Source organism: Ascidia mentula, chromosome 8 (genome assembly GCF_947561715.1).
Source record: "Ascidia mentula chromosome 8, kaAscMent1.1, whole genome shotgun sequence".
Taxonomy (NCBI): domain Eukaryota; kingdom Metazoa; phylum Chordata; class Ascidiacea; order Phlebobranchia; family Ascidiidae; genus Ascidia; species Ascidia mentula.
In genome coordinates this window covers 938,703-961,287 of record NC_138573.1, presented here as the reverse complement: position 1 = coordinate 961,287, position 22,585 = coordinate 938,703, and the positions used below count along the sequence as shown (strand labels likewise).

Sequence of the window (22,585 nt, the reverse complement as noted above, 5' to 3'; positions counted from 1 at the left end):
TTAATGAGTGGTCCACATGTGTGTAATGTATATTCCTACTAGTAACCATTTAATAAAAAAATCTTTTTGCACGTCAAAGCATTGTAAATTTATAAAACCAAAAGAATTGACCGGTTGAAAAAACACAAATATATATTTTAACGATTCGCAAATATAGTATGTGAGCCGGCATACCTCAAATCGCAGAGATTTGTGGGTTAAATACTGAAAGAAAAAGTATTTTCAGGTGGTCATGTACTGAACTTATACACCAGTTCTGAGAGGGCCCTCGTAGGGCTTACCAGAAACGAATTTGGTGGTTCTTGTGAAAGAGTTTTGACAACAAACGCTTAAAACGATTTCGTTCAAAAAAATTGCGAGAGGGCATTTCGATTACATACGGCGACGTAGCAATATGGTAAAATCAATGCGGGGATAACAACAGTGCTGTAACACGCAAATATTACTGGGCTGGAACAATCCGTGCTGGCTAATAATCTCAAAAAATAATGCAGGGGTCGTTTGTTTAAAAAAATAAGTTCATATTTATGTTTTATTTCATTTCCAAGCAGTGGCAACCGGCTTGGTCGTTGATTGACAGGTAACTGCTGTCATCGGATTTGGTGAAATGTGTTTCAAAAATCCCCTACTCCGCGCTAGAACCGTGGCTGGTTTCGTTTCCTTCATGAAAACAAAAGCTGGTATATGAGTAATAAAAGCCGATAATCGACTAGTTTTTGACGGTTTTCAGATCGTGCGTTTTTAAATACTGTGGTTGATGTTTTATAAATTTCGGAATATGTTTGAGAATGAAGAGGAAGTTGAACATAGCCATGGTGTCCGATTTTTTTTATCCGAACGTCGGTGGAGTGGAGAATCACATGTACCAGCTTGCACAATGTTTGATTGCAAACGGACACAAGGTATGTAGAACTTCCCTGCTTTGAAACATGATTATTACCAACATTTTCTAAAGTAACGTTTTGACAAGTGCTTTGTGTCCAGTGACCTATGCTATGAACAAGCTTTTTGTATGGATGCGTATATTTAGGTTAAAACTAACAATAGGCTATAAATACACCTATCTATACTCAGTAGCTACTTTTCAGGTTATTGTGATCACACACTCGTATGAAAATCGACTTGGGATTCAGTTTCTCACAGGAATGTTGCGTGTTTATTATTTACCTCTATTTGTGTTTTACAACCAATGTGTTTTACCGACCATTATAGGAACTCTTCCTATGATTAGGTGAGTATTACATGCATTTATATGTATATGACGTACATCAAATTTTGCTCAAAAACAATTAATAATAATCACAGTATAACACAAGCATACCTGATGAAGGAGCTGTAACTTTGAAACCTCTTGACAATATTGATTTTGGTTAAAATAAAACTATAAGAAGGGGGTTGTTGTTGGCATAAATACAACATAAGTATATTTGGTTTTTGGAAAGTGTGATAACTTTGACTTATTTTTATGTGCTATATAAAATTAACATAAGCTCTTTCTTATCAGAACCATTCTACTTGAAGAAGAGATTAATATTGTTCATGGTCATTCTTCCTTCTCAACATTGGCACATGAAGCCATGTTTCATGCAAAAACACTTGGAATTTGCACCATTTTTACTGACCATTCGTTGTTCGGATTTGCAGATGCAAGCTCCATTTTAACAAATAAAATTTTAGAGTTATCACTTGCTGATGTTAACCATGCCATATGTGTGTCCAACACAAGCAAAGTAAGTGGTAAAAAATGACCCTTTTTAGATCTTGTCATGTTTTTATATTATAGGCCACTGAAATGGTTGCATGCTATTATTTATTTATGGTTTTACCTTTATTTTAGTGAAAGCTTCTAATGATGTGCATTTTGACAAGGGTTAAATAATTGCAAAAAGTAATAAAATGTATTTTTGTCATGTTTAGGAGAACACTGTGCTTAGGGCTAATTTGAGACCTCTGAATGTGTTTGTCATTCCAAATGCGATTGATCCCAATGAATTTTCCCCACAAGAACAACACAGCAGGGATGGAAGACTTAGAATTGTTGTTATGAGTCGTCTTGTGTACAGAAAAGGTAAATGTCAATAATTAAACAAACCATATACAAAAGATTGCCTGATATTTTGCTTGCTATTCATTGCTGCTTTCACTTTCAATATTGATGAGTCACAACTTCCTTTCATTCTTTTAACAACTATGTCAATTTCACACGGGAATTTATTTCAATAAACAAAATTGCTGACATAACTTTTTCTGGAAATCATTTTTACTTCTTTTTATGACTAAAATGTTTTTTCTTTTATTATCTCTGGGAACATTGTTGCATTTGCAATGGCACTTGCATCATAGGTTGAATATTGCTTTGTTGCAACATGTGTAATGTTAGATAACTGTTCACTTATTCCCAAGGAATGGATCTGCTTGCTGCAATTATCCCTGTAATATGCAGTAAATATGATGATGTCGATTTTATCATCGGCGGCGATGGACCCAAACGATTAATTCTAGAAGAAACAAAGGAGAATTATCAACTGCACGACAGAATAAAATTCTATGGTGCTGTACCACACAACAAGTAAGCCCTTTGTTAATGCAATTGTGGATTCGTACAAACAATTTTGTTGAAGTCAAATTTCATGCTTGGTTCTTACCTTCCACACTCCCTTGTTGTTGCTGGGAACTTGTGACAGTCAGTTACGGGGCTGCATTTCTTTAGTCAGTTCAATATGGCTGCATTTCTTTTGCTAGTCAGCATATTACTGTTATTGGCATTTTATGTTCAAAGTATTTTGCACCTAAATTGTGGATGTCTTTTGCAGAGTGAGTGAAATTCTCAATCAAGGTGACATATTTTTGAACACTTCGCTAACTGAGGCATTCTGTATGGCCATCGTGGAAGCTGCATGCTGTGGATTGCAAGTAATTAGTACAAAGTAAGTATATTTTGGTGTGTTATTCGCCAATCCTATGTTCAGCACTATGGTACAAATTAGTTTAATTAAATACACAACTGATGAATTCTCATTAACAATCAATTGTGCAACTTTGGTTCATAACCAAAATGTTTCATGTGTCAAAAAAATCAAATGTTTGAAAACTGTTTCATTTCATTGCAATGATCACAATATTTGCAACACAGTATTTAAACACTTGTATTTTAGTGTTGGTGGGATTCCTGAAGTGTTGCCGCCTCACTTGATTCATCTCGCTGACCCCAGTGTTTCGTCACTTCTCACACAATTACACAAAGTGATTAAAAATATCAGAAAAGGAAGTATTTTACCGAAACCAGAAATTCACAAGCAAGTTTCAAAGCTGTACACATGGCCCATGGTAAGTTTTCTTACATGTTACTGCATTCTCCTACATGCATATACCTATATTTAAAAGACTTTGTTTCCCAATAAGTTAAGAATAAATCTCTGCACCATCTCAGTGCTGTTTGCTATGTATAACATTGCATCTCTCGGGTAATTTTGCTTCATAATAGACGATGACTGGGAAGTGTTTAATACAGTTGTATCACAATTCTGCATCATCCCCACTGTGGGACACTAACTTGTGGTTCTCAGCTATCATACTTACATCAGTGAACCTTGGATAGATAATAGATGTTTAAAAACAAAACTGGCAAAAATCATTTATGCTTGCAACAAACAGTTAAAACTTTCCATTTAATGTTGACAGGTTGCCAAACGGACTGAAACTGTGTACCAGTCTGCCATTAAACAAAGGAAGCTCTCACTGAAGGGAAGAATAGACAAATTGTTGGAGTGCGGATCATTTATCGGTAACCCAAACTTTTACCTTGATCACCTGATCCAGATTCAAATGTATTTTTTCTTTCAGGTAAAGTTTTCATTGTGTTTATTATTATTGATTATTTGCTGTGCTATATGTTGGATTTCGTTCAACCCTTCACCGTGAAACGTACTCCACCATCTACAAGCCCTAAAGTTCACTGTAGAAAGACTACCAAGAATTGCACTTCGAACAAAGGGAAGACGAAGAAGAACGGATTAATCAAACGTAGACCAAACCGTTGATCATTGAAGCATTTTTTTAAATTTTTCTATGCATCTGATTTTACTTTTTTAAACAGAGATGTTGCATTTTAAATTTTTATTACACTCAGAGATACAACATACTATCAATGCAAAGTATGGCCGCCTGATTTGTTGCCAGGAGGTAGAATTTGGTGCTCCTTAACTAGATTTGGACAACTGGACATATCTGGTGGGCTGAATTAGGATAAAATGCCGGTAGTTCTAACCTCACCTTAATTTATGTCAAAACCAGTCAAGTCTATCTTAAACTAATTAAATCCAAAGAATAACAACACAACGAAATTGACACTTAGATGAATTTTATTGATGGACTTTCCACACAACACGACTACTTGCACAAAAACAATATTGCACACGCTGTTGAAAGTAGTGAGTTCACTCCCCAGCTGGTGGTGTGCGAAGAACTTCAGGAAATAATTCTTCCACAGTTTCAGCGAGCAAGTTCTAAACAACATAAAATATCAGTTACTTCGGGTAAAAATCCAAACGATACTAGATCGTTATCTGAGTTTGCCACCAATTCAAAAGTACAAATCACCTATCTATAAAGTGTGTTCATATTAAAGTCAAAATTGCTTAGGGAAATATTTTTTTTTATTGTTATCAAACGTTTCTACCACAAGCTCAAATTACGGTTGTTGTTTGCCAAACGAAAGATCGAGAGGAATCAACACATCTGTGTGGTCGGCGCAGCCTTTTTGCATGGACATCATGCCTTGCAGCGTCAGTAACAGACCACAAATCCAAACTTACGTAGAAAAGATGTTTGTTGAGACGTTTGTCTTGTATGGCGTGAAACATCTTTAGCGTCCCCCTGCGGGCATTCTCGTGACCGACCAAACCATTCAAAGCTTCCGGAATGTTCTGAAGTAAACGGTGCTGAACCTCAAACTTGGTCTGCAACTTTTCCTGCCAACAAATGTGCGTTAATTGGAACAAAGTTTAGAAGGTTGTGTTGGATTCCAGTAGGTAAGGTTGTCACTTCCCATATTTGGATTAACCCAAGCCCACAAGAAGGCGGTGGTCGGTGTATGAGGGCACGCACGAGCACAGTGGGTACATAACCATATTATTTGCTTTGAAACTAAGTTCTACCGCATATACTTTGTATTCTACACAGTAAACTAAAAGATACATAGCCCTTATTTATAGGCAGGGTTCCAACAATATATGTATGAGAAGTAATAATCTTATTGCAGAGGACAAAACCTGCTTTGCAAACACAGATAGAACAAAAATTGTTTGTAACAAAATGTTTCTGGTTAAAGTCAGCTACTTCGTTGAAATTAAATAAAATGTGTTCGCCTCCATAGCCATTATCAGCTCAGCAAAATCAAGAAACCAGATTGTTGACAACAAACATTCAACTTACATTTTCAGTCCTGGTAGGGTAGGCTCCCCCCAGTTTGCCACCAGGCCACATGGAATCGACGAATGTTTGAAGATACCAAACCAACATAGGTTCAGATACCAACCATTCACTCGTCTCACGGACTTGCCTGTTGGTTTAAAACGACAGTGTATTATTCTACCTCATGATCCACAGGTACCACTTACAGCTTGTTAGTTACACTCGTAACATGAATATTAAGTATCGATCAACAATTGGAACTCAGGCTATTGGTCGATAAATATCGTCAAACCAACATGCCGGACAACCGCTTACAGACGAGACCAAGTTATTTGCAGGTTAATCTATCGTCAAATATTGTTTCGTCCACAAATTACAACTAAAAATAGACCGAGACAAGTTACTGCTTGTGGTAAGCACATTGGTAATATGAATATTAAGTATCAATAGTGGTCGGCAATCAACGATATGTTTAAACTATCGGGCGATAAATATCGACAAACCGATATTAAGATAATTTAAAAAGGTTCGTTGGATAACGACCGAAATATCGAGTGTTTTTACATGAAGAGCTTTTTGAGTAAATTTAACATTCAGCCTTGGCAGCGCCAGCATCAAACCGATATATCGGACGATCCCCTGGGACCTATTAACTTCGCATATTAATCTGACCAACAGATACTTTTCATTTCCAACTTTGACGTTTTTTGATTGACAAAAATCTTACAACTTCCCATAACCACAAGTGCAATGGTGGCAGTGGGAGACACGTGATACCTGTTAATGCTCCTTCCAAACGCAACCCTCACGAATATAATGAGACTCCGACGCAGGAATCTGAATAACCCGTGAAGTTCGAATATTTCCTCTATAAGTCGGTACAACGGAGCGGCCACCGAGTCTTTGCTGAAAGACCTGGAAGCGAAATATGCACAGAATGTTGAGGTCAAATATTAGAGGAAATTCCAGAGACAACTCAGGACAAAACACTAAGATTTTTGTACGTTTATGCCTGACGACAACACGTTTGATTTCTTGGCATCAAATTAAAAATTTAAGCGCCATGCTTACGTGTCGTCCTCTTCCTCTTCTGGAAGATCAATATCCGCATCCTCCTCCGCCTCAGCTTGCTTCACGACCTTCTCCATGATGTCTTTGGGAAGTCGCATCAGAAATGATCCTAAAAAATGAAATCAAAGTTTTAAACACTGGTCGCTACACGAAAATAAAAATCAACTTTCGGTAAATTATTCGAAATTAATGTCAACGCCAAATACAAATTATGCAAAAAGAAAACACAGAAAAATTATATCTCGGTGATATTTTCACACAAACCTATGTTTGAAAGTTTTCCGTTACCACTGGGCAACCCGGGGTCAAGTGAAGGTGAAAGGTCAATAAGGTCAGGGGTGGCGCTCAGAAAACAATACAATATCTGACTACAGCTCAAGATTTCGTCCTGCAAAAAAATCGATTTCAATTGCGGAGTAAACTTTATTCGGTCCACTGCAAATTGTTTTTGATGCTCATGAAGTTTTTCAAACAAGGATTTTTAAAGTCAGATTATTCATGTACAGTTGTACACCACAAAATAAAACGTTTTAAATATTTTCGCAAAATGCTGTTAATTAGGACAGGGCACTTAAAAAAGTACCTTCATAATATCTTGCAAGTATTGATCCAACGCAGATTTGGATTCAGCGAGAAATTTGTCGTTTGGATTTCGAATTCTGAGCAAAGCCAACTTGGGAAGAGTTTTCTTCTTCAACCAACTGCTACACTGCAAGCGCATGAATACAATTATAAGAGTTTTACTTTAAAGTTTCTGGAGAGAACAATTGTGTGGCGAAAGTCTGAATGTTATTTCAGTGTCAGAAAATCTTTAAAAAGCAAATTTAAATATGACACCGTGTCCAAACTACGGGATACTTTTGCTTTTTATAAAGTCCTACATTGAGTATTTCTATAGACCTAGTTCTACAGTTAGGTTTAAATTTTTTACCCCCAAATATGGGCTTTTGCAGTGCACGCGAATGAAACCCGAATAAGTTATATTAATGCAAGTGCCAAGGGGTTTATCATTTAAACATTTAAAAATTATCAAACTCTCAACACTAACTTCTCTGAGGGATTGGTGGAGGTCGTGAAATTCGTCGAGAGATCGCGTCACAACCCAACCAGTGACGTCATCATATGATTTGTGGAACGGAGATCCAGAACAATGGACGACGATCGAGTATACGGGAACTACTGGACCTTGAACGAAAGTTGATTTTCCACATTATGTCTTATGATATTTTAATAAAAACTGCGGCCTTGCAAACACGACTCGTATTATTTGTGAGCTACAGACGGATGGCAAGTCATTGCATGGCTGTTTGAAAGATTGTATATAATAGTCACACCACTCTGATGCATTGATGAGACCTTATAGTGCCCGTGTGTCTGGAGCTCAAATACATAGATAATTTGCTCTATTTTGCTTTTAAAAAAATAGTTTTGCCTTGACGGAATTTGCAACAACACTTTATAACTGGATATATGTAAACAGCATATATAAGCAAGTCAGACATGAACTCACTTTCGTCACCGGACAGAGCAACAGATTGAATGGAAGCATTCCATTTCCCAATACTATCCCACCAAGCGTTTGTTCTCTCGATGTGAAGTTGTTGTTTGAGTTTGGCTTTTTGTAAAGCTTGGATTTCGTTTCTCAGTTGATCTCTGACCTGACGAAAGTACGAAAAAGTTACCGAGTCAGTAAACATCAATGGTTTTTCACATTTATCGTGTTTTTTACCCTTTCGGCATTAATCTCCTGCGTCTGTTGCGCAATGGCATGACCGACATATTTATATTGCCCAAAACTAACTTGTATAGCTCACGGAACCCTTTACATTTGATAAGAAACCCTAAACTTCAGCAGAACCCACAAGGGAATCGCTGCTTTAACCATGAGCGCAAAAGCACACATGAGTGACTGCAAACACCTTCACAATATTTCAGTACAACCCCTTAAAACAGAATAAACTGAATTTAGGCATAAATCAGTCCCACACCTTCGGGTTAAGTTTTGATGCAGTCCGCAAACTCTCCAGAGCCTGGGCTTTAAACTCCAATTTCTCCTCCACGATTTTCAGGTTAGCGAGAGAGACGTCGGTAGAACGACATTTGCTTCCAAACGCTTGAACAAAACATAAGTTTTTTGGGTCGAATATTTGTATGAACATGCGGTTTCTACCAGGAATACAGAAATTAAAAAGTGGGAGTGTTTATTGCGGATTCTTCATTGGAAACCCCTGTTGTTGTTTTTACCGGTTACAATCGTAAGAGATGGGGGTTAACCGTGGTATGCAGTGTCACAAAAAGGTGGAAAATTACATAAATTCTGTATATTTGACATACAGAATTTTGTCAAATAACTTTTACGTATCTATGTACAATAAAAACAAATTAAATCACAACAAAATATGCCAAAAATAACAAAACAGTAGATCTACAGTCTTTCGCTAAATAATTATTTGCCACCAATGCAAATGTGGCATCGAACGAAACGACAAATAGTGACGACTTCGTGTGAATGTTTACGACATATCAGTTATACCAGCTTTGGACATGTCAGTGGCATCCGAATGCGCGGAAGTTTCACCAGATTGATCCAATATCTCCGGAATTAAATGACGCGTGTAGATCTCACTAACGACGAACGACGGGTAATGATCGTGCTCCAATATTTCATAAATCTTCACAAAACAACAAGCAGTTATTTCCTGGTGCAAAGTTAATATTGCCATAATTCTACTGTATGAATGGGACACAGTTTGCACATGTCCATTCCGCTATCTGGTTATTAAGTTTCCTACATATTCTTGTGGAATTTATTTGCATTAAAATGTAGTGACAAATACAAAGTGGGGTGAAAACCAACAAGTAATCCTAGTATTGTACTCATATATATCATTCAGACTAGTGAGAAAAGTGGCAGATCCCTTTGGGCAGTGGCCACTAAACCTAATGATCTCATTGTGGTATCTGTGATCGCCAAGTAAGGACCTGCGCAGTTGGGTGACCATGTATTGACATGCAGTAACATGAATCACTTATACATATTAACTGTTTATATTAAAAATGAGAGGAAAATTAGTTGCACCTGTTTCTGGACAGTAAAGAAGTCAACAGGAGTTTTATTTCCCAGGACACAGTCTTGCATTCCACTAACAGTGACCTTGTCGATGTCAAGGTTAATGTGTTCTGGGGCACCAGGGATTATATGCTGGCTGTAGATCTGACTGACTAATTTGGCGAGATCCTTTCCACACGGCTTCGTCGTCTGCAGGATATCCACCTAATTTATTACATCAATACAGAGTAAGTTGAATAATTACAACATGCCACAGAGACTGTGACAAGAGTTAAAACTACTCTGCACAACTGTTAAAATAGATATGTGACTGGTACGTTGCATTTTATTTAAATTTTCTTTTCTTTAAACCACAAAAACTTAAATAAAAATTGGACTATGTTATTCATCTTTTCATCGTGCTTTAGTAAGCTTTTTAGTTTTCTAACAAATAAGTTAAAGAAAATTATTACACACTTGGCTCCAAAACTTTAACAAAGCAGCTTTCCCAGTTTTCTTCAAATATTTGAGAAAATAACTCCTGGCAATGGGTGATTTCATAATTTCCTCGAAAGCAAGAAGCTGTAGGATAGAAAAGTGGGATTTGTTGAACAAAACCATTAAATTCATGGGTGGTTGTTGCTTACTTGATTTTCAACAAGACCTCCAAGTGAACTTGTGAACTTTGACCCATATTCATCCCCACCAAGAGCTCTAGAATTGAATTGAAATGTAACAAAATCATCAAAATTTAATTTAGCGACAGTTTCATGAAATTCTTGCCTGATTTTTCTTTCGCACTGTTGCTTAGCAACCTGACATTGGTTTATGTATCTTCTCAGGTTTCTGTTCATTAACAACTCACCCTAAAAATAGTAAATATTTTTTCCATTTTTCGATGAATGAATGATGATTAAACCTACCTTGTCTGTGCTTCTAGCTTTCCCCTCTTTCTTCTGATCTTTCTTTAAACTACTTATTGTCGTGGCGTGGATGATCTCCGTCATAATTCGATACCTAACACAGCAACACAAAATCAGAAACACAAATGGTTAAGAAAAATACTATTTAATTCTTGTGGAGAATCAGTTATGCTGCAGACAATTGCACACACTGTTTTGACCCATCAGGTCTTATCAGTGAAGACAACCATCTTACTGGTTAAATTGCCAGACAGAGAATATGTCACTTTGTGGTGACTTCGTGTTTTGTTTAACAAAAAGCATCAACTCAGTCTTGTCATTCAACTCACAACACTCGAAAAGCAAAACTGCACAATTAAAAAAATAACCTGATTTGTTTGAGAACCTTGACACTGGCACATTCATTGATAATTTTTATGAAGTCCTCGTAAGTGGCAGCATAAGCATATGCCTTGGCTTCATCGTCCTGGTCACTATCGCGATGTTGCAAGTACATTAAGATGGTTTGGTTGAGATAATCGGGATCACACAAAGTTTCAACCATTGGAGAAAGTGCTGTTGGAGAAGCATTATAGAAATGAATGCATTAAATTACAATAAATTTTACAAAGTTTATGGAATCAATAAAAGAATGATTTTTATTGGTCCTTACCAAGGCATGCCAACACTTCTCGCAGAATGTATCGTAAACTTGATATTTTAGCCGATCTTGGCGGAAGAGTAAGAATGATAATGTATTCGCTTATTTGCCTCAAGTGCGCAAGCTCAGAGTTTCGGTTTCTCAGACAGGGGTGCAATGCAAAAGCTGGCTTGTCCTCATCTGGTGTCCTGTGGCAATATTTAATTAAACACCTTATTATACTGAAATACTGACAATTACAGTAATTATACGGGGGCTTTAAGTATCTGATGTTTTGGAATACAACAGTGTTTTTACTTACGACTTAGCAGTAACCTTCAATTCCTTGAAATGTTCCAGAGCACAGTTAACAAATCTGTTCATCATAAGATTTACAGTGTCCAGTTTAGAAAGCCTTTCACTGAACGCTTTCACCACGTCCCAGTAATCGGCTCTGATCATTTTGTGGAAGTTGCCTTTATCGGAACTAACTTTTCCATACCTTTAAAAATATTACGCTATGTAAGGCTTATAACACATTGAACTACAAGTTTCTACATTTATTCACCAGTTAAAAGCTAAACTAACACAAACATGAATGGTGAAATTTGTTTTTTTAACAAAAGGTTTTTAAAGTGGGGTAATTTTTTTTCACAAAATAAAAAAATAGATAAAGGCCAGTGATGGCCATTATTTACAGTATTTAGTTTAAGGTTCGAATGCAACCAGAAACAATTAATGCAGAATGTATTTCCACGTGTTTCTTCAATACAAAAAAATTTCCAAAAAAAAATAACCAACCAAATTTCCACATAATCCCTGTACGTGTACTCGAAGATGCGATGCATGATTTCATCTATGTTGGTAGACACACATATTGTTGAGTCTGACCCGAAAGCTGTCGGTCCATAAGCACTGGCAAGCATATCAGGAGGAGTAAGACCATATGGCCTAATAGTTTCATAAACTCCTTGACTACGGCCAGAAGACTTTGTCGTACTCGACAAATTTCCAAACTGCATTTTTACCAGTGGTGCTTGTCTTAATCTTCCGGTTACTTTTTCCATGATTTGCATCGCCACCAATTGAAGGTAATAAGACCAACGCAGCCATAATCGAACAACTTTGTGTCTGGCAAGTCTCTGTTGTTTGTTATTTTCTAGTTGAACACCAGTTGGGTGTTTTTCAATGTGGTTCAACATAAATGCAATGACAGCAATGCCAAGAACACATCCAGACAGCAAAGCAATACAAGCCAAAAGAAAATTAAAAGCCAAGAAAATTATATTTGGCTTTGCGACAACTGTCGATATGACAATACCAAGTCCAGACCACTTTAACAAAGAGTTTTTCCACATAGTGTTATTAGGTTTCTAACAGACTTTAATCCCGCTTGGGTTTGGCAGGAATGTCTTCAGTGTACGCTGCATAAATAAACAACCCCAAGACAACATGAACCATAACAACTGCAGTTAGGGCAGAAGGAACAACGCTGTCATCACTGTTGTAACCGAGCATATCTTGGAAAAACATTTTTCTGCAAAAAAGGCAAAGGGTCATGAATATCAAGCCTCATAGTTTGTTACTTGTATTGTTCCGAAATGCTTGCCATACTTTGATAAAAAATACGATGAAATTGGAAGCGTCACCATCAAAAACGTGTAAAACAGCATTTGCACCAAAGTTTTTCCGGTAATCACAGATTGACTTTCCATAGGAGGGACAAGCTGAGGGCTAAAACACAAACAAGGCAGAGTTATTTCCAGCAACAAATGGCAACAAAATGAATAAAATCTTATTGTAAATTGCAATAAAGTTGGTATTTTATCGCCAAATTATTCTTACCTTGAAGAAGACTTTTCCTGTGACGGCATATTGCTTGTTTGTGATCGTCACAGTCGAGTGATATTGCTCAGCAAAATTATGGCACGTGATATTTGTGCTCGCTGGCGCCATCTTGGTACAAATTTTAATCGGTAATTCATAGAAATGTGAAGTGTCCCCAAGAATGTTGCCCCGAATGTGATTGTATAATTTCTAGGTTTGCATTTTTATACCTTACCAGGTGTGCTAACCGACCATTAGACCTAGCAAAATATAATATAAAGCAGCAACAGCGTCTTAAATTAAACGGACATATTCTTATTTTCGGCTTCATCGCTAATTGAAACGGCTAACGTGCGCTGTCTTGTGTCTAATGTCCTGGCTGCGAAGCTAATTACGCTAACTGACCACGAATTATTTCTTCATATAATTTTGAATCTGTTTCCCAATTTCCAAAGAATATAACATTTATAACGGTCTCAGTTTCAAACTTTACTTGCTAACAGTAAATGTATCGCTAACAAAAGTCCACGGATAAAACTTTAATAGAAACATTTCGGCAAAGTTAAGAGGATATATATGATTGCGTCCACTTGAACGAAAAATAGAAGCAAATTCAGGAAAAATGTGTGTGTCGTATTTCAACCAACAAAAGTGCAAACGGAGAACAACGATACGTTAAATGTTTTCTGCATAAAACGTGCATTTGGTACCCGAGTAAATTGATTTAAATTGCTCTGTGAACATTACTATGATTCGAAAATGGACGAAAATTTCATAGAAATGTGCAAAGCGTACAAAAAAGATTTATTGCATCGCAAAAATAAAATATAACTTTTCTACAAGCAGTAACACCTACACCTATGTACGCAAAAAAATAATGAAAACCTAAAAGTAGTGATGTCGCAGGAATGCGTAAAGCAACAAACAGTTTATTGTGTCGCAAAAATAAATAAACGTATTGTGTAATTCGACGGAGGTGTGTGCGTAACAATGTATTAAGTTCCTACAGAGCAACAACCAAGAAGCGGAGGTTTTTACGCATGGTCAAAAGTCACAGTTGCAAAAACTGACAAATATCTTTGGTACAACAACAACTATCAATTAACTAAGCGACTTGCTACGCTACGAAGTAGCTACAGTAGCAGGAATTTAACGTACCACATCTACAAGCATCATACTGGTGCGATTTAGGTGATATTTCTTTTTAAAAATGGTAGGGTTTGGTGTGATTATTCCTTGGATCGATGAAACTCGTAACTTCTGATTGCGTCCAAAGCAAAATGTTGACTTCCCCTAAAGTTGAGTTTAACCTTGTGACATTGTGCCCTCGGTCTTTCAGGAATGTTTCGAGCTCGTTTGGTTCCGAGTCTAAAAAAATAATTAAATTAAAACGCTATGTCGTAAATGACCAAAATAAATTGAAAATGTCCTAAATTTTTGCTGGCATTTCGGTCATTTGACAGAAATTTTTTGGTGAAAAAGAAACCACGTCTACCGACCGTGTATATTCACTGATTTCTCAATGTTAAACTTACTTTCAAGCTGTACTGGGTATGGATCCAATTGTTGGTGAAGTCTGGGTAGGCTGATACTGTCCTTATAAGAGTATTTTTGAGCTCGGTTGAGAACGAACTGAGCTAACCCTGAAACGACAAACACAAAATTGTCCCAAAATTTTTTGACCGCATTAAGCAACATTTGAGTGCAAAATACTTGGGAGTTTCGGTGCAAAATACCTGGACTAACTGCGTTTATCATCAGTACTATGTCGCTAATTCAATTAATAGTACGGATGATGAAAGCAGTTAGTGTTCCAAACGTCTACTTTACTCAAGATGATTAACAGCATATTAGCTTTGGCTTTCCGATTTTAAATACTTTATTTGTAAAATTCACTTCTTCACGTTATTTTTTTAAAACAAAGGAATAAACACAGAAACGGGAAATAGGTTTTATGCAAATTTACCTGACACCGATACATATCCTGGGGTGGTGCCTGGGATTGTGTAGTTGCCACATTTCGATGTACTTGGAGTTATTATTGTTGGCAGAAGTGAAGACAGGGGTTTAACGCCTCCTGTTATGTAGTTCGTCTGCATAACAAGGAACAAATAGTATGAACATTTAAATTGTAGCCCTTAGTTGCTTTAAAATCAAGTGTTTGAGATCCATTCCCAGTCGTGCTTTATCAGGTCACAAAACCAAATGTAAGAAACAAATGTAATTGAATGAACAAATATAAGTATGACATTGTCGATACAACTGCAACTGTTCGGTGCACAGATTTGGAGACAAAAGCAGATGTTCCGCGCCGAGTGCTGGCGAATTTAGTACCGACCCAATGACTTGTTCCATATAACAGTTTACAAGACTATCTGTTGTTGGAAACTTGTGTCAGGGAACGAGTTAATACCTGGGAAACCTGTAGAGAGCTGTTGGTTTTTCCACTCCACGAGAAGTCGAGCATGGCGTTGTTTAATACAAATCCCATCGTCATTCGCTGCGACCCAAATTCCAAACCTAAACTCCTACACAGAAATAGAAAAAATGGCGTTACAAGTTCCAGTCTAGGATGTCGAGGTTTGGAAAAAAATTGATATTTCGTTGGAAAAAATAGCACTTATTCGGACTTTCAGTACATAATGGTGTCTTGCAACATTGTTTTGGTAAAGTTGTCTCGGACGCTAATTTGTCACGTGACCCCTCATGTGCGTATGTGGAAAATCACTTTCTGGCGTAATTTGGCACCGCGATGCAATTTCTTCGCCTTTGTACCAGCAATTTAAAACACAACAATCTTTTAATTTTGCTGATAATAATTTTTTTTTCAGTCACGGTCTGTCACTGAAGTTTCAACAAACACCACAATTTAGGTTTAAAAACAAACCGGTTTTAATCAGATTTTAACGGTTTATTTTCACGAAATTTAACTCACATTGCGATGCTGACGATGTAACCATCAGGACCCACGACCGACACGTACTCCTGACCCCGTGACGTCAGAACAACAGGTTGAAAGTCATTCAGGTAGTGTTGAAGGTCATATGACCAACTGTCGTTAATCTTCGAAGCTATGTAGGCTCCCAGACTGGAAGGGAAATGAAGGAGATTTGCCAAAAAACGATGCCAGAGCGTCGTTCACTTGTTTCGCTTACGTTTGGTTTGGCTCCATGTTCAAAAAGTTGGTCACGTTCTTGTTGCCTGTCTCGCCTCCCATCTGACTCAACAACGAGAACCCGTACTTCAGCGATTCGATTAATCTGTGAAGCTGAGCAAACGAAAACCAACGAATTAAAACATGGGATGTAGGATAATATATAAGACGGGAAATTACGGCCGACACAAAATATCCATTTTTGTAAACATAACAGTAATGTATACGCAATGTAGAGAAAATCATGTTTCCATTAGCTGCAAACGGACATGACGTGATTGTAATGATCCATAACAAAAAATTAGAATGTGGTCCTAACGCAAGGGAATAGAAATTTTACAAAACGTAAAATGCATCAGCAAATGCTACGTTGAAGGCTGATGTATCGTATAAGCACTAAATTGGAATGTATAACTGTTTAAACTTGAGTGATCCTGTGTTCGGCAACAAAGTGCCATTGTTAAACTCAAGTGTTTTATTTGCAGTAACCGCATTTCTGCAGCAAACAGTTTAGCGAAGCCACAAAAGTTACTTCCACTATGCTTTGTACACGGCCAGAAATCGATAAACAACAATCACACAGCGAACCTGCAAATATCGACCGGTATCCGAAGATACGGAGATGCTGAACTGGGACATGGTTTCCAAAACCGCATGGAGAATGAACCCGAAAGTTGGGGACGCCGCAACCCAAACCTCCATATCTAAAAACAGGAAGAGAATGGGATGATTGAGACCTCCAAGCGGAAAGTGTAATATCCTATACCTCCGTATACAGAGTGTGGAACTGCGTATGTATCAGTTACGTTGTACGCTCGGAGGTCATCTGCTGTTACCAGGGAACCCCGAGTATTGAGCTCTGAAGCTAATTGTGCTGCCATGTTTCCACTGTACATTGAATCCGCGTCGTCTGCGATCCCCTGTATTGTATGCAATTATTAACACAAATATCCTTCACAATAAAGCTGTCATTCAATAATAAAATCATCCCTCCTTCCACAGAGCAGTTTTCAATCACAAAACAACGCAGGATACAGCTCACAACAACTGATGTGATCGTAAGCTATACATATGCCACAGCTGTATAAAGGGCAAAACTGAACCAAGCTGTAGCTTCTACTTTGACCTAATGATTGTAACTGGATCAACAAGTATGGATGTGGGGATAATCACACGTTAAACATACGAAAGTGTGAATAATATCCACATAAATTCTGAACTCAGTTTTAAAATACTCGGTACACATTTACGCATAAACAATACGATTCACATCAAACAATTTCACCTGCAAAGTAGAAGCAAGTAACGGCTGTTTCAAAACATCTCCCTCCTTCAGCTTGGTGGTGTTGTCATCTTTTGTGGTTAAACCCCTCAGTTCAGCGGATGTATTGTTAATATCGAGGTTGTGAATTGCTTGAGCAAGGTTTGGTGACACTTTGATGCCATCTGCTGCAAGTTTGGAAGCCATGCCCACAAGTTTTTTCCATGGCATTCTGATAAACATTAGTTTTGTAACAGAGGAATAACAAGTAAGGCAACAACAAAAAGTACAGTACAGTGTAAAAAATGTTATTGATAAGCATGGGTGCCTGACTTGAAAACTCTCTTGTTTTTTTTAGGTGCTGTTTATTGTTCATGTTCTTAATTTTCATGTAATAAACGTGATTTAATTTTGCTATTGGGTTTCCCATATTGAAAGGCTTCAAACAAACCTTTAAAGTCAAAGTTTCAAAAACTAAATGCAAAACATTTTTGTTCTGCAAAATTTTTGAGAATTTTGTTTCAATGTGTCAAAGCAACTTGAGGTTATGAACTTTACGCTTACTTTCCATGCTGCTTGTGCAACGCAAACAGTCCTTTCACAAGACCAGGAACAGCAATACTTTTTTCCTGAGCTACTTGGGTTGGCGTATTCCCGGTAAAATAGGTTTCAACTGTTGTTGCATTTAGAAAAGCTGAAGAACTTTGCTCACGGAAGTTGAACATGTGAGTAGCATTGTTTGCATCCCTCTGGTTGTGAACCAGGGCAAATCCACCTCTGGGTGAAGAAGCAAAAGTATTAAAAATCAGGGAAATATTACATTAAAATGAATAAAATATATGACAATACCCATAATTTTAAAGATTTTAATCTAGAGGTGCCACTTTTCTGTTATTATGTTTATCAATTTAAACCATTTGTCAAGTTTACTTGCTACAGTACAAATGCTTTTACTTATATACCACAAAATATTACCATCTTACCCTCCTAAGCTAGCAGCTTGTGGGTGGGAAATACACAAACACAAAGCAGCCAACACAGCAGCATCCGCACTGGAAGCTTCACTTGAGTTCAACAATTTAACTCCAAGTTCACTGCAATTCGGATTGCTTGAAATCAGTCCCCCATGGGGAATTATCTAAAGTGAAAGAAACAGCAATTGAGAGCACAATAATATTAACATGGATATATGTTGACAACATACCTGTCTTGCTCCTGTTACAATTTGAATGACCAAAGCCACTGTGACACTTATGGCAACTATTATCATGGTGGTGATGATGATGCACAACCCATCCGTATACCTCAGCCATCTGTGTGACAAGAAAAATTAGCTCCAAAAATTGGTTTAAATATGCAAAGTATTTATTAAGTTTATCACAAATCTGTTTATAAGTGAAACCTGAAAGTACCTTTTCCCTATTTATGCCTGAAATAATAATATATCAACCAGAAAAAAGTAAAATTTGCAAGCAATTAAAGCAACAAATTTGATACTTCCTTTCATGAAACACCAAGTTTCAAGATGTTAAAAACAAGCAAAAAATGCTGGCAACAAATTTATAACTTTATTTATCTTTCATAAAATATTTCTCGAGCTCAACTGACCTCGGCCTTAAGAAAGGATCGTTACGAGTTTCTCTGAGAGGCGAACTTTCTTCAGGTGCCAAAGACATGATGAGCACGTTGCTTGAAGACTGCCCGTCGCTACTGATTGCTGAGGAGTGCGTGGGACTGACAGAGATGGCAGCGGAAGCTGATATTGCGACTACCGCGCAGTCTACACAGTGAAAAAGGCATGATAGACGTTGATCCAAATTGCTTAGTAATTTGGTCCAGACAGGAAGTATTTGTGGCATTTTAATAGTTTATGATGTCGGGGAAGTTGCACAATTAAATGGTAATTAGAACACACTTATTGCACTGTCTGGCATTGATTCAACAACAATACGCATGACATTTACTTTGCATAAATAATTTATCAACATGTTATACACAGCAATAAATCGGCACTCTTAAAACTTTTCAATATTTCAAATAAATAATTAGGACTGAAGTCAATTTGAAATTAAACAAGCATGCAAAAACAAATTGTTCTAAACTACTTTTTAGATTCCGCATTATTCTAAACTATTATTTAATTGTAGAGTTCTATACAGATATGTATAACAAACTGGGCCACTTTTCGCAGCAATTTCAACAACACAACCACAAAATATCAAATCTACTAAAAATATATTTACAAAATTATGTCAAAAATTTTTCATATAAATTTAAAATGTTGGATTGTTTGCAGACAAACCACATCAGTGTTTATCAAATCACTTTTCCCAAGTGATAAAAACAGACAATCATTAACAAAATGCAGTTGGTAAACATAAATCACATTCATACAAGTGATCATTGAAACTTGCTTGCTCTACTGGCTGCAGAGAGGAACATAGCAAGGGTGCACACTACATATCTTAGCATGCTTCAACATTTATAATTACAAGGAATAGCAGCAAAGGTATGTAGGAAAATATTTATACCTTTGTTTTAAGATAAGTAATGTATGTCAAGTTATGTGACAACATTGCAAGGAAGCAGCATAGTTGGGGTATCATACTGCATATGTTAACACGCTTTGTACCATTTATAATATTACAGAACAGAAGCAAGAAATAAGTGCTTTGGTTTGATTAGTAGCAACGGACGTTCACCAAGTAGTGTGACATCTTGTAAAAAATATTAGTTGGTTTACAATGTTTCAAAAAAAATCTGAAAACTATTAAGTTTCAGATAGTCAAGAAGAATGAAAAAGATTTTAAAGATCCACACCAAGCGAATCATCAGAATTCTGTTTGTCGCCATGGTTCTGTTGATGTATGCCGGACTAATGCTTTGGACTGGCAAAAAAGTTTACGCACAAATTAGTGATGCAGACCCATATGAAAATCTGAAGCACCATATTATGAATGGACAACAAACAGTGGCTTCGCCTAAACTAACAAAAATCATTCCTTTGGGACGCTTAAAAGAAAACATAGAGGAAATAGAGGTAGAGGTTGATCGATGTGAGGAGGAGGTCAAGGAAAAAGAAGATCTCCTTTGGTTTATGAGGTATTTTAATCCAGAAATTGAAGCCCAATGGACCTCAGCAAATTTGGAAGTTGATGAAATGACTTTGAAATGGTGGAGAAAGATGAAAATGAGAAAAGAAACTGAAGTCGATATTTACACTGATGAAATAATGAGGAAATTGTTTTCGATCGGTTTGCCAAATGTGAACCTTTACTCGAGGTCGGTGGATGAAAAGGCCCACAAATGTCGAAGATGTGCAGTTGTTGGGAAGTCAGCTTCCAAGGAAGATTTCTCCCATGCACAGGTTAGATACAAATAAGCTTTAGCACCATAAAAAAGTCATGTATGAAATTTTTCATAAAGTTTATCAACTCACATGACTTTGTCATTCGAATGGGAGGAAAAAATGCAGAAAATTACGAAGCCAACTTTGGCACCAAAACCACTCATTTGTTTTTTACAACTGACAATTTTCAGCAGACACCGTCACAACGTAAGTGTTTTCAGTTCTAAGTTTATGATAATAGGCTAAATTTCACCAGACAGTTTTTCCATATGGTCTGTTTCTATTTGTCTAAACAACCTTAACATATTACATGTTGCAATATTATGAAAGTGTTAGCAAGAATCAATCAAAAAAGAATCAACACTAATACCAACTACAAATGATTAGTCAGCAAAGCAAATTAGTAAGTTGCATTTGATTATAGTAAATCGTGTTAGTAAACATGCAGTCACACCATTGAAGCAGGAGAAGCATCTAAGCTTACACATACCAACAGTAGCAACAAAGTGTAGGTCAGTGAGAGGTCACGCCTTTAAAAATCTGTGAAGCATCAGCACACAATGATTTAAGGTATTAACATAGCTGCCACAGCACACTTGAAGAAGTTAGTTTCGAAGTAGATCAGCAGCTTCAGCCCTTGCATCGGATATAAATATTTGATGATGTTTAACCACTGATTTTTAAACACTACAGTGAGTGATAGATTGTTATGGGGCGAAATGCTGACAGAAGATAATAGTAGAGTTTTGGCACTTGTTTTGTAAGATTTTACTAACAGTTTGTAACCAGTTAAAGTGCCATAACTTTAATGTTATTTTATCTGAAACACTAAATCTTAGCTAATATATTTTTCTGTTGTAGAAGCAAGCTGTGTATTTTTACCACTTGCACCACAAGAGTTAAAATGGTTTTTAAATGCAATTGAAAACAAAATCCAATTTTACTGCAATTTATCCAAATCATTTGTTGTTCACCCACAGTTTATCAGGTAAATAAATATTTCAAAACTAATTTGATACAATTACTGGTTAGAACTACTAATGTGTTTATTTAACAGTTATATACACAAGAACTGGTTGAATGAAATAGGAACCCAGCCATCGTTGGAATTAATATCTCTTGTTTATGCTCTCCATGAATGTGACGAAACAAACCTATTTGGGTTTAGCGATGCTCAAGGCATAACTAACACAATCGAAGGACGCTTGGACTACAACTATTTTGCAGAAAGTTCAATTATACAAGAGCTTTCTTTAAAAAAATTCATTCGTGTATACGATTAATCCATAAACAGAGTGAATATTTCAAACACCAATACATTTTCTTACAATAACAATGGTTTGAAATGATTTAATTAAAATAATATATACATGTTCTATCTCCGACAGAGGTATGAACTATGAACAGTTTAACACAACTTTTAGGCTCCTTGACCAATATTGCTGTTGACAAGTTACAGACACTTGATTAACAAAAATTTGGGCCAAGAAAAGTCTTCATAGTTATTTAACTTAATGCATGAATCTAACATTTATCAAAACAGTAGCATTGAGCTATATGACAAAACTCATAACTATTGAAAAGATCAAAGTGTTTGTATGTTAGTATACCAAAGATATATAAAACATAACTTGCCTGACAATATTAAGAAAACTGCATGTATAATTAGGATTAAGCTAACAATAATACAATATCCTGAAATTACCTGTTTGGTCGTCTGACAACGGGCTTGCAACGTCTTCCAAAGTAATTCCATTTTTAGCTGCAGGCGTCTTGTAAGCAACCACAACATCATCACTTTCTTTAAAATCCATCTTGGCAGCCCCAGCAATTATCCCACATAAAAGCCTGGTGTCACACAATAGAACACAACGCTTTATTTCTTCGCGAAACGTGTGAAAAGAATCAATACCCCCGAGG

The 22,585-nt window shown here is 36.7% G+C and overlaps 5 protein-coding genes across 6 annotated transcripts; 2 read left to right on the top strand and 3 right to left on the bottom strand.

Moving 5' to 3' along the window:
• The first annotated feature begins 740 nt into the window (after positions 1-740).
• LOC145911110 (phosphatidylinositol N-acetylglucosaminyltransferase subunit A-like) lies at positions 741-4,107 on the top strand. Its single transcript, XM_082998357.1, has 9 exons — positions 741-902; positions 1,089-1,231; positions 1,505-1,730; positions 1,918-2,068; positions 2,404-2,569; positions 2,814-2,927; positions 3,156-3,327; positions 3,682-3,784; positions 3,844-4,107. Exons 1-9 carry the CDS (start codon positions 789-791, stop codon positions 4,038-4,040), a joined length of 1,386 nt encoding a protein of 461 aa, XP_082854483.1. The 5' UTR covers positions 741-788; the 3' UTR covers positions 4,041-4,107.
• Positions 4,108-4,353: 246 nt separating this feature from the next.
• Positions 4,354-12,432, bottom strand: LOC145910669 (sorting nexin-25-like). The gene is made up of 20 exons (XM_082997857.1): positions 11,876-12,432; positions 11,397-11,576; positions 11,108-11,283; positions 10,824-11,010; positions 10,456-10,549; positions 10,316-10,398; positions 10,180-10,246; positions 10,010-10,114; positions 9,563-9,757; positions 9,017-9,155; positions 8,472-8,596; positions 7,994-8,141; positions 7,532-7,668; positions 7,067-7,192; positions 6,748-6,871; positions 6,484-6,592; positions 6,190-6,327; positions 5,434-5,560; positions 4,815-4,970; positions 4,354-4,505 (listed from the first exon to the last, which is right to left on the bottom strand). Exons 1-20 carry the CDS (start codon positions 12,430-12,432, stop codon positions 4,437-4,439), a joined length of 3,042 nt encoding a protein of 1,013 aa, XP_082853983.1. The 3' UTR covers positions 4,354-4,436.
• Positions 12,433-12,457: 25 nt separating this feature from the next.
• LOC145910670 (vacuolar ATPase assembly integral membrane protein vma21-like) lies at positions 12,458-12,982 on the bottom strand. The gene is made up of 3 exons (XM_082997858.1): positions 12,920-12,982; positions 12,689-12,808; positions 12,458-12,611 (listed from the first exon to the last, which is right to left on the bottom strand). Exons 1-3 carry the CDS (start codon positions 12,946-12,948, stop codon positions 12,458-12,460), a joined length of 303 nt encoding a protein of 100 aa, XP_082853984.1. The 5' UTR covers positions 12,949-12,982.
• Positions 12,983-13,425: 443 nt separating this feature from the next.
• LOC145910257 (glutathione hydrolase 7-like) lies at positions 13,426-22,577 on the bottom strand. 2 transcript variants are annotated; one of them, XM_082997318.1, is made up of 15 exons: positions 22,371-22,511; positions 21,156-21,205; positions 18,925-19,096; positions 18,521-18,629; positions 18,300-18,454; positions 17,881-18,093; positions 17,341-17,548; positions 16,822-16,975; positions 16,644-16,759; positions 16,057-16,169; positions 15,837-15,989; positions 15,315-15,429; positions 14,868-14,994; positions 14,437-14,544; positions 13,426-14,269 (listed from the first exon to the last, which is right to left on the bottom strand). In XM_082997318.1, exons 3-15 carry the CDS (start codon positions 18,990-18,992, stop codon positions 14,106-14,108), a joined length of 1,803 nt encoding a protein of 600 aa, XP_082853444.1. In that variant the 5' UTR covers positions 18,993-19,096; positions 21,156-21,205; positions 22,371-22,511; the 3' UTR covers positions 13,426-14,105. The 2 variants fall into 2 exon arrangements, with proteins under 2 accessions (XP_082853444.1, XP_082853443.1); XM_082997317.1 differs by lacking the exon at positions 21,156-21,205 and having other exon boundaries at positions 22,371-22,577.
• Positions 20,495-21,948, top strand: LOC145910584 (CMP-N-acetylneuraminate-beta-galactosamide-alpha-2,3-sialyltransferase 1-like). Its single transcript, XM_082997770.1, has 3 exons — positions 20,495-20,872; positions 21,527-21,653; positions 21,723-21,948. The coding sequence occupies exons 1-3, from the start codon at positions 20,725-20,727 to the stop codon at positions 21,946-21,948; spliced, it is 501 nt and encodes a 166-aa protein (XP_082853896.1). The 5' UTR covers positions 20,495-20,724.
• Positions 22,578-22,585: the final 8 nt, after the last annotated feature.

What these genes read in the sequence shown, in the direction of transcription:
- LOC145911110 (XM_082998357.1), top strand. Translation starts at nt 789, where the DNA reads ATGAAGAGGAAGTTGAACATAGCCATGGTGTCCGATTTTTTTTATCCG. An exon ending in GGAACTCTTCCTATGATTAG is followed by an intron (nt 1,232 to 1,504) that starts GTGAGTATTACA and finishes CTTTCTTATCAG; the next exon opens with AACCATTCTACTTGAAGAAG. An exon ending in GGAGTGCGGATCATTTATCG is followed by an intron (nt 3,785 to 3,843) that starts GTAACCCAAACT and finishes TTTTTCTTTCAG; the next exon opens with GTAAAGTTTTCATTGTGTTT.
- LOC145910670 (XM_082997858.1), bottom strand. Translation starts at nt 12,948, where the DNA reads ATGCCGTCACAGGAAAAGTCTTCTTCAAG. An exon ending in CAGGAAAAGTCTTCTTCAAG is followed by an intron (nt 12,809 to 12,919) that starts GTAAGAATAATT and finishes TTTGTGTTTTAG; the next exon opens with CCCTCAGCTTGTCCCTCCTA. An exon ending in TCATCGTATTTTTTATCAAA is followed by an intron (nt 12,612 to 12,688) that starts GTATGGCAAGCA and finishes CCTTTTTTGCAG; the next exon opens with AAAAATGTTTTTCCAAGATA.
- LOC145910669 (XM_082997857.1), bottom strand. Translation starts at nt 12,432, where the DNA reads ATGTGGAAAAACTCTTTGTTAAAGTGGTCTGGACTTGGTATTGTCATA. An exon ending in ACTTGCAAGATATTATGAAG is followed by an intron (nt 6,872 to 7,066) that starts GTACTTTTTTAA and finishes ATTTTTTTGCAG; the next exon opens with GACGAAATCTTGAGCTGTAG. An exon ending in ACCCTACCAGGACTGAAAAT is followed by an intron (nt 4,971 to 5,433) that starts GTAAGTTGAATG and finishes ATTTGTTGGCAG; the next exon opens with GAAAAGTTGCAGACCAAGTT.
- LOC145910584 (XM_082997770.1), top strand. Translation starts at nt 20,725, where the DNA reads ATGAAATTTTTCATAAAGTTTATCAACTCACATGACTTTGTCATTCGA. An exon ending in TCAGCAGACACCGTCACAAC is followed by an intron (nt 20,873 to 21,526) that starts GTAAGTGTTTTC and finishes TTTCTGTTGTAG; the next exon opens with AAGCAAGCTGTGTATTTTTA. An exon ending in GTTCACCCACAGTTTATCAG is followed by an intron (nt 21,654 to 21,722) that starts GTAAATAAATAT and finishes TTTATTTAACAG; the next exon opens with TTATATACACAAGAACTGGT.
- LOC145910257 (XM_082997317.1), bottom strand. Translation starts at nt 22,479, where the DNA reads ATGGATTTTAAAGAAAGTGATGATGTTGTGGTTGCTTACAAGACGCCT. An exon ending in ATACCGGTCGATATTTGCAG is followed by an intron (nt 16,170 to 16,643) that starts GTTCGCTGTGTG and finishes TCGTTTGCTCAG; the next exon opens with CTTCACAGATTAATCGAATC. An exon ending in AACATGGAGCCAAACCAAAC is followed by an intron (nt 15,990 to 16,056) that starts GTAAGCGAAACA and finishes TTTCCCTTCCAG; the next exon opens with TCTGGGAGCCTACATAGCTT.